At 31.1% G+C, this 10,341-nt stretch overlaps 1 protein-coding gene across 7 annotated transcripts; it reads left to right on the forward strand.

Annotated features, from left to right (window-relative positions):
- Positions 1-956: 956 nt before the first annotated feature.
- LOC129874817 (phenylalanine--tRNA ligase alpha subunit, cytoplasmic-like) lies at positions 957-9,646 on the forward strand. 7 transcript variants are annotated; one of them, XM_055950186.1, is made up of 6 exons: positions 967-1,176; positions 1,854-1,976; positions 2,210-2,302; positions 3,384-3,440; positions 3,598-3,662; positions 9,388-9,646. In XM_055950186.1, exons 1-4 carry the CDS (start codon positions 1,021-1,023, stop codon positions 3,438-3,440), a joined length of 429 nt encoding a protein of 142 aa, XP_055806161.1. In that variant the 5' UTR covers positions 967-1,020; the 3' UTR covers positions 3,598-3,662; positions 9,388-9,646. The 7 variants fall into 7 exon arrangements, with proteins under 7 accessions (XP_055806162.1, XP_055806161.1, XP_055806160.1 ...); XM_055950185.1 differs by having other exon boundaries at positions 3,607-3,662; XM_055950184.1 differs by lacking the exon at positions 9,388-9,646 and adding an exon at positions 4,468-4,609.
- Positions 9,647-10,341: the final 695 nt, after the last annotated feature.

Genomic DNA, 10,341 nt, shown 5'->3' on the forward strand with positions numbered 1-10,341 from the left:
TAAAAAACATTAGATGAATGAGCACCCTAAGTAGTAGTTGTCCTCACGAGAGATGAGAGTAGTTTGTGGGAGTGATAAAAGGATGAGTGACTATATATTGTGCTTTTATGTGATAAAGTGGCAACCTACAAACTGTACATAATTGGCGTCCTTTAACGACAAACTGTACATTAAGCTAGCTTTTGCCATAAGTTCTCAAATATTTTTAATAAATAATTTTTGGATGAAAGTTTTAGTGAAGTTTTATCATGCTTTTAATTATAAATTTTCTTAAAAATATTTGACTGTTTCAAAAATATTATTTTATAAGTATAAATTCTAAAAATTATTACAAATATCCATAAGTTTGTGTTATCATTTTATAATGAACGTGTTCTGTTAAAAAAAAACTTATAACATAGTTGATATCAATAAAAAACAACAACAAAATAACAATATGGACAAGGGCAATTCATTAATCCTAATCGAATTAAAAATAAATTGTTCTTTCTTTCCAATCTCGTCATTCAAACTATTTTTTTTCGGAGGAGATTCTAACAAATTATTCTTTTTATAAAAACTTCTTACATTTTATGAACAATCTCTTTCCGACAATAAATGATGGCGTTTATATAAAATACAAAAAATTGGGTAATTTTTAAAATTTTACTTTTTACTAATATTAATTGTTTATTTAATTTTTATCATGTCAAATATTTAATCATATAGAATGGCATGTGACAAGTTTTTTTAAAAATAGAGAGAATAGAAAAAATATATTATACACACTACTAAAATATATTTCTCAAACTAATAAATGATAATTTATATATAAAATTAACACTTACAATAATTTAGATATAAAACTAAAAAAAAAATTAAATATACTTTTAATACTTATCTCTAAATTAAATAACCATAAATTACATAAATAATACAACAATTAAAGGAATCAGATAAATATTTTTTATCCTTAAAATTGTTGGTAAAGCAAACTCGGCCCTTCATTTGCGTCTCCCTAACACAAACCCTAGAGAGAGTATGGTGGAGGAAGCAGAAGACGCCATACTCACATATCTGAAAAACAACGATGAGATTTCCAATTCTGCAAACTTTGCAGAAGATTTTGGTTTTAGCCATGACGAGATCGTCATTGTCATTCGCAGACTCCATGGCTTTAGATTTGTCGATACTCAGGTACTTTTTTCGTCTTTCTATTAGTTGATTGTCCGTTCTATTTCTTCATCTGATTCATTCAGTATTCAATTTCATTTGGTATATTTAAATTTGACTAGAGAAAAGAAGAAGCTACTGTTTTAATGTGATTAGATAGCTTAACTCCATGTGTTCATTTTTAAAATTATTAGCATTGAATCCATTATATGGGTTCGTATTCATTTCCCCATTACAAGCCAAGTGTTGCAAATTTTGTCACTGTTTTAAAGCTTTTTTTTAGTACGCTGGGTTATGCCAAAGGAGATAAGAAGCTTGCTAATATTCCCACGGAGTCAGAGAACCCGTGAATATTGAAGATGATTTGGAAGATCACACCCCATTGTGCATTATGTGGGCTGCAAAATATTTTCTTTGAGGGAAATATAGATACTATTTCTTTTTGAAAGCATAGGCTTTACTTTATATATTCTTTTAGTATAGGGGCTAAAAGGTAGAAAATATGAATTATGTTCAAGGTTTTTCGGAGACACGAGAATATAGTGGAGAAACTGTAATGTTCAGCTATTTTTAACTCCACACAGTACCATCTTGGTACTGATTTTGATAAAACTTTCTTTCTGGCTTTTATATAAAAACATCTATACAAATCATTGGTTTCACGAATGTGAAACAATATTTGAATTTATTGAATTGTGCAGGATATTAGGAGAGAGAGATGGGTGCTTACTGAAGAGGGGAAAACTTATGCTGCCGTAGGTTCTCCAGAATTTCAGCTTTTCTCAGCAGTACCACCGGAGGGGATTGCGCGGGAGGAGTTGCAGGTGGCAGCATATTCTTGGTTTTTAGTGTTTTTACTTAGTTATTTTCACTCTCCATTTCAGATTGCTTTTACATCAACAGAACAAAATTATAATTGCTGATAATAAAGATTCAAAAAGAAATGGAGAAGTCCTAATAATTTTAAACGACTTCATTAAACTAGCAGGTTTTTGGTATGTACACATTTTCATTGTTGAGTGAACTTTCTTTTGGCTAAGACCTTATCTGGATGCAGAAAAAATTGGATCCTGCAGTTTATAAAATTGGTTGCCAGCAAGCTATAAAGAACAAGTGGGTTCAGATGGAGAAGACACATGTTTCAAGGAAGGTACAGTAGGCAAATACGTAGGAGTGTAATTTTGCTCCTTTTATTTTATTTTGTTGGAAGTGTACTTTTGCTCATCCTCCTTTGTATGTCTAATATATCATTCTTAATTATGACCACAATTTTTTAATTGATGAAAACCTGTACCTTCTCCCAACCCTTGCCTAAAACAAAAGTCTTATATCCTTCGGTACCAAAAGATTATTCTGTTGTTTTCAGTTTCTATTATTCCATTGTTAAGCTTGGTTCTTTGTTGCTTGCTTGTCTCCCACTTGGAGAAGCTTATCTCTCTACTTCTCAATCACCAAATTCGTCCCACACAATTCATTTTGATCGGTAGTAATAATAATCCTCTCTTGCAACTTTAATTTTGTTTTCAACCTCACTCTACTTAAAGTTCTTAACACCATCATAATCTACTTTCTTCTCCTACCCTTCTACTTGAGCTTGTAAGTGCAAAAATATATCTATACAATCATCCTCAAGATTATGGCCCAAGTGGCTCCAATACTTTTGAGATCAAAATATTTGGAAATCTATGAGTAGTGACCCTTCTGCTATAAGGTCTTTCTCTTTAGAAAAAAGAGGCGAGATAGTTTCATCATGTTACCTTGCCTAAATGATGAATAGCATTTTATCTATTCCTGGATCCCCAGTGGTTCTTGCTTGGGGGACTAGGATAGTCAAATAATCAGGGATCCCCTCAAGCCTCAAAATGACTATGAAGGTCTGAAAAGGCCTTTATTACTTGCATAGTTCCAGTTCTTTCGTGATAATAAGGTGCCATTTCTAGCTTATATTCAACATTATTAAACTATAACTGTCCCTCAACTTCCCTTGTGGTGGTTCCAGGATTTTTCTGTTTATCCTTCTATGTTTTGTTGTTGCTTATTGTTTGCATCTACTTCAGTTTATAGCACGGGCCTTCTTTTGTTTTACTGTTTCTTTCCTTATCTTCATCTGTTGAATGAGGTCTCTGAGAACTATAATGTAGAGGTAGCAAGTGAAGGTGACATCAACATGTGCTTCTTTTAATACTTTTTACAGCGATCTCCCTTTTAGTCGATTTGTTGATTTCATGTAGGTCCAACATGCTGATGACAAAGTTAAAGATTTGCTGTTACGGATACAAAATGACTAGGTATATAGTTTTGTAGTCAGTGGTCATCTTATTCCCCAGCCCTTCACTTTTTACTCACCTTTCATCTTTTCTAATAGCTCCTCCCACACAGGAAATTAGTGATGGTTTTGTCGCTAGTTGACTATTATATTAATCAATTTGCTTTTAACAAAGCAAGGCTTTGCAGACTGTCAATCAGGAGGATATTGATGCTCTAAAGCGAAGAAAACTAATAATTCAACAGTAAGTATCTATTCTTCAATAGCCTTTCTCCAGCACTTGAAGTTTGCAAGATGTAATCTTACAATTACCTTTATACGTGGTCAAATACTGGCTCTTAAATATGTTTCTTACTGCTGCTCTTTATAGGGTTTGGAAAGGAAATTCCGTAAGAAAAGGTCCCGAATATGCCCCGAAAAGGAAAAGGGCAGCTACTGATCTCACTCGGGAAAATTTATCGAGGGAAACTATTACTTATTAATTTGAAAAACACACATTTCTTTTTTATTTTACTCTCATCGTGGTGGGTGTACTACACTCACTCTTTATTTTAAAAAAATTATCACATCACACTCTAGGTGTTCAAAATATTTCATCTTAACAAAAATTAAATAAATTATTAGAATTAGTTTAAATTAAAAATTAAAGTATTGCTATCTACCGTCCAAAAAAATTATAATATAATTTTTTTATTCCCTCATCCCAATTTTTTAGTTTTATTATTATTTATTAAATTTCTTTTATAATTTAATTAAGAGTTTTTTTAAAAAAGAATTATAAAATAAATTTAATAAATAATAATAAAACTAAAAAATTGGGATGAAGGAGGATATGGTGATAGAAAGTGGAGTGAGGGAAGAAAGTGGAGTGAATGAATCAGATGACGAAATAGAACGGACAATCAACTATTAGAAAGACGAACAAAGTACCTAAGCATCAAAAATCTAAAGCCATGGAGTCTTCGAATGACATTGACGATCTCGTCATGGCTAAAGCCAAAATCTTCTGCAAAGTTTGCAGAATTAGAAATCTCATCGTTGTTTTTCAGATATGTCACTATGGCGTCTTCCGCTTCGTCCGCCATACTCTCTCTAGGGTTTGTGTTAGGGAAACGCAAATGAAGGGCCGAGTTTGCTTTACCAACAACTTTAAGGTTAAAAAATATTTTCTTGATTCGTTCATGCTAGTAATTGTTGTATTATTCATGTAATTTCTCGTTATTTAATTTAGAGATAAGTATTAAAAATATATTTATTTTTTTTTTTAGTTTCATGTCTATATTATTGTAAGTGTTAATTTCATATCTAAATTATCGTTTATTAGTTTGAGAAATATATTTTAGTAGTGTGTATAATACATTTTTTCTATTTTCTCTATTTTTAAAAAACTTGTCACATGACATTCTATATGGATAAATATTTCACTTAACAAAAATTAAATAAACAATTAATATTAGTAAAAAGTTAAAAACTAAAATATTTCTATTCCCAAAGAAATTATTTTTTAAAAAAATATTATTTTTTTAAAAATATATATATATTTTTTTCGTACACCCCACCACCTGCCCCTCCCCCCAATTCATACTTTAACCCCTCCTCCACTTGATCCTAAAAAATGTTACTATTTTTATTTTTTAAAAAAATAAAATTATATCCACCCATCTAACTGTCACGACCCAATTCTGTAGGCCATGACTGGTGCCCGAGTTGGGCACCCATACGTATTTTTAGCCCCACTTAGTACATTAATCGAATGAACATAGGTGATGTCCTAAGCGAGTGCATCAGCAAACCAATCGTCTGTACCTGCGGGCATGTAATGCAGCCCCCGAAGAAAGAGGGTCAGTACAGAAAATGTACTGAGTATATAAAGCATAGACTGAAATAAGTAAAGTCATTACCAGAGCAGATTGTGCAAAAATGAGCAAAATATTCAAAAATATCAAATGCTGATCAAACCACATATAATAGGTTGTAATAAGTAAAGTCATTACCGCAATAGAATGTACAAAACTGAGCAAAATATCTGGAGATATCAAATGCTGATCAAAACCTCAGATAATATATGCAGAAAAACATATGTCATATCCGGCCTCATTATGGGACTCGGTGAACAAAGTGTGGTCGCCCTCCCATCATCGACGCCACGGCACAGCATAACACCAGAGTAGGGAATATCTCCATAACAAATCATATCATATCAGATGGTCATATCAAATCATATCATATCATATCATACCACAAACATATATGTACATGGCACAGCATAACTCCGTGGCATAACATTTACCATCCCATGTACATATCATACCTGCCCCCTCACGTCGGGACACGGCGAACAATGCAGAGAAGTATGCACGATAACATATCCTGGCCCAGGCTCAATGAAGGAAGCATTGAGGCATCCACGAGTGGAGTAGTGAGAAACTATATGCAATTTAAATCACATTTAAGACTCAATGGAATAATCAGAATGAGCTATCATTTAAAAATTGAGACGAGAATCATGTCAAGTACCTTTCGAAAGTTACCTTGGATTATATCAGAATAAATCTTCTGGAATCATATAGACGTATCGAAGCATAATAAAATACCTTTTGGAAATCAAGAAATTGGCTATCCTAATGGCTCTAGGAATAGGAACCTCTTTGAAATTATATAAAAGTCATATTTTTGTTTCATAAATACCATACCAAAACAAAGATTAGCTTTACATACTTATGTCAAAACATGCCAAAAAAAAGAAAGGTTTTACATACTTATAACAAATACATGCCAAAAGAAGAGAAAGTATAAGCTTTACGTACTTATGACAAAGACATGCCAAAAGAAAGAAAGGTTCGCTTTACGTACCTCTTACGGATTACTCTTAACTATGCTCGCCTCGTCGTCTCTTGAACCTATTTAACATGAAATTAATACTAAGGTTAATAAACTTTCACTTTCCAATTTCCAACTCTATATCCAAGTAACCATAGGAATCATTTCCTTATCTATGTCTCTCGACTAGTTTATTACTAGCTCCGAATCTATCGAAAATCGGGAAGCATCTCCCATGTAACTTGAACATCCCCGAGTTTTCAACTCGGCCACCATGTCAACAACCATACCAACAACAACAGCCAGCAGCATGTATACAAGTAAATCACTTCAACTTTACACAATACAAGCTCTATACAACTCATTCCAAACTACGGTACCAAAATAGAGTTTTTAACCTTTATTTCGTAAAATATGTAGTCATACCAAATGGAGGGTTGTGTGGCTGCAACCAGCAGAAACCACATCCATTTTTTAGTACTTTACAGCCCTGCAACACGCAATTAAACCACCACCAAACTGCAGCACCACAACAACAACACACTACGCGACTTCGATTTAACTACTACGACTTTCATTTAGTTTGTTTCCAACGTCAAACATCCTTATACATTTTTTTCCACTTCCAACATATTTTAAGACATGTAATATACTTCATAACGTCATCATAAAGTTCAGTTCAAAACAGAAAACTTTACCTTTCCCGAAATTCACCAAAATTCGTCAAAACTTGCCTCGGAATTTTCTTTAGCGCAGCTGAAACTTATTAGCTGTTTGGTAACGTTTTGGGCTGCCTCAAACCATAACATTTCATTACTAACATCTTCATAACATCATGGTATATCTCATATAATTAATTATTAGAACGGAATCGTAGAACTTACCTTTTTCTCCTCCCAAAATCGTAGCTCTTTCCTTCTTTCTACCTTAATTTCTCTTCTCTTCTCTTCTCTTTTTTTTTTTTTTTGCCATTTCGTTTTTCTTGCTCTTGAACACTCTAGATGAGTGTGGAAATTAATGAGTCATAAGACTCATATATATATATATATATATATACTACTTTAGGGGTGATACATGTCATCCCCCAAGTGGTGACACGTGTCAAGCCCTAAGTGGCGACACATGTCAAGGTTTCATTGGTCCAACACACCCCTTTTCTCCAATCATGGGCTGCCATGTGGCATGTGGGGCTCACATGAGTCTTCTTAAAGACTTTGTGAAATTTCCATTTTGCCCCTAGCCTTCCACAATATTACCATAGGGCACTTTGCGAATTTTTCCTTTTTGCCCTTTGCCTTTTCCATTATTTCCACACTATTAATGATCATAAATAATATTCATATCCAATTTGTATATTAAATAAATTTTGGAAGATGGTCATTCCCTTAACTTTACCACAGCTACCCTAAAACATCCAACCGTATAAAATATGGGATATAACATTCTCTATGAGAAATTTTAATTTTTGCCCCTCACCTTTTATAATATTTTCAAGTTGAAATTCTAATTTAGTCATAAGAATTTTGTATCCAACAAGAACAAACATAGCCTTGTCCTTGACTTGTTACCATTATCTCCAAAATATCTTAATGTGCAAAATACGGGTTATAACACTACCCCTCCACTCTTCGTTTATTTTATATATATATATATATATATTTAGTTTTGTATTAGATATGTACATATATTTTTAGAAAATGTTTTTTTTACTTGCGTACCGAATATAACATAAATAATTTTATTTTAAAAAAAGTTTTGCTCAAGTAAAAAATATTTTTCTAAACTCATATGTATATATCTAACACAAAAAGAGAGAAAACTTGAAAGTGGAGATTTAGGTTTTTTTTTAAATCTAAATTATTATTTAAAGGGGGTAGGGGAGATGAATTAAGAGTTTTGTTTTAAAAAGATGTGAAGGAATTTATATTTATGAACAGATTCATTTTTAATTTTTTTATATATACCCCTGTTATGAAAATTGTATGAAATTACTACGAAATTGATATAATTTATCTCTTGATTTTTTTTGTGTGAAAATGCATTGATTTTGGTAAACACTATGTATATTTTTATATTGTTTGTTGTTACTACAGACTACATTTTTATTGTATTTTTTACAGTGGTATTTTAAATATATAGTGTTTTTTTGACATGAAATGTACTCAAGATATGAAATAGCGTGAAAGTGAAATGAATTTGACATATACCTTTGAATTGAAATTTGTACTCTGTCAACCTAAATGGCAGGAAAGTGACTTGACATGCAAGTGGCATGGAATTTGTGTAGACTTGTCATAGTGGTATGCAATGGGTGTATATTGTATATGTAAACGACATGTAATTAGTTTGAAAGTCGTGTGATTTAGCTATATTATTCGTATATTTGTCATTAGGTTTTTATATTAACTTTCAATGAAATTAGTATGAATTTGTCTTTCATTTTTATTGTGTTTTTTACAGTGGTATTTTAAATATATAGTGTTTTTTTGACATGAAATGTACTCCAGATATGAAATAGCGTGAAAGTGAAATGAATTTGACATATACCTTTGAATTGAAATTTGTACTCTGTCAACCTAAATGGCAGGAAAGTGACTTGACATGCAAGTGGCATGGAATTTGTGTAGACTTGTCATAGTGGTATGCAATGGGTGTATATTGTGTAAATGACATGTAATTAGTTTGAAAGTCGTGTGATTTAGCTATATTATTCGTATATTTGGCATGGAATTTGTGTAGACTTTTCATAGTGGTATGCAATGGGTGTATATTGTATATGTAAACGACATGTAATTAGTTTGAAAGTCGTGTGATTTAGCTATATTATTCGTATATTTGTCATTAGGTTTTTATATTAACTTCCAATGAAATTAGTATGAATTTGTCTTTCATTACTGCATTTGAACTTGTATGATTATGATATTTTTTGTAGTTCTATTATGTGTATTTTTATTGAATTGTAAATGGCATAATATGGAAAGTATATAGTAATTTTTTTTGTATGAAATTTGTATATAAAAGGCATGTAACTGATATGATTACAATTTATGTATCATAGTCCTAATTTTATGTTTGTTTTATAATTACCCAAAATTGAGTTAAATTGGACTAAACTTGATTTTTTTTTCATTTGTCATGAAATTGAATAGGTTTCGGACACCACCAAGTATCCCACGGCAAAATCAAGGAAACGTGCTCTCAGATAAAGGATAGGCTTGTGCTTTTGCTTTTGTATTATAGTATTAGTGCGCTTTTTCTAACAAAACAACAACACATACTATGTTTTTTGATTTTATTTCGTGTTTTTTATAAACACTGTTTATTTGGTTATGAGAATGATTTATGAAAGTGTATTTGTTATTTTATGACATATGGCTTCTAATTTAATATAAATGTTTTACAGTATAACATATCTTATTATGATCTTGGTATGAAATTCGTATAATTTGAACATTTTCAACACTGAACTCTTTTTTATTGTGTCTGATTATGATTTTGGTATGAAATCTGTATATTTTGAATATTTTTCACCCCTGATCATATTTAATAAGCGTGACATCAATAGTTAACAATTTTATGACATGAAAGTATAGTGAGTACTGAATTTTAATAGGATTTCGATTGTATACACCTGCAAAAATAATTAAACAAAATAATAAGTAATTTACATGTTCTTATCCACATTACTTATTAATCAAGATAATAATTACGTAGTTTTTTTAAAGTTTCTGTTTTTGTGTACAACATTGGTGTGAAATTTGTATATTTTGAACATTTTTTCAATTCCTAATCATTGGTCTTTGTATGATATTGATATGAAATTTTTATACTTTGATCCTTTTTTAACATCATTATATTTACACGTTATATCGAAAAATAGACGTGGAGTTTTAAATTAATTTAATTTCTTTAAGAAAAAAAATCAATTTTAGTAAAAGAGGAGTTGCCATTTAATTGTGTAAAGAAATTAAGAAATCTTAATTTAAAAAATCCTAACAGATTTAAGTCTTAAAAATTTAGAGAAAAAAGTTTTAGGTTCATATTACTATTTTAAGAAGGTTTTAATACTTAAAATAGCCACTAACATGCGGTTGTCAGATGAT

The sequence above is a fragment of the Solanum dulcamara genome, chromosome 11 (assembly GCF_947179165.1).
Source record: "Solanum dulcamara chromosome 11, daSolDulc1.2, whole genome shotgun sequence".
Taxonomy (NCBI): domain Eukaryota; kingdom Viridiplantae; phylum Streptophyta; class Magnoliopsida; order Solanales; family Solanaceae; genus Solanum; species Solanum dulcamara.

Excerpts from the sequence above, each read along its gene's own strand:
- LOC129874817 (XM_055950186.1), top strand. The coding sequence starts at position 1,021 with ATGGTGGAGGAAGCAGAAGACGCCATACTCACATATCTGAAAAACAAC. Across the intron at positions 1,977-2,209 it reads TTGCGCGGGAGGAGTTGCAG|AAAAAATTGGATCCTGCAGT; the intron begins GTGGCAGCATAT and ends ATCTGGATGCAG. Across the intron at positions 2,303-3,383 it reads AGACACATGTTTCAAGGAAG|GTCCAACATGCTGATGACAA; the intron begins GTACAGTAGGCA and ends GATTTCATGTAG.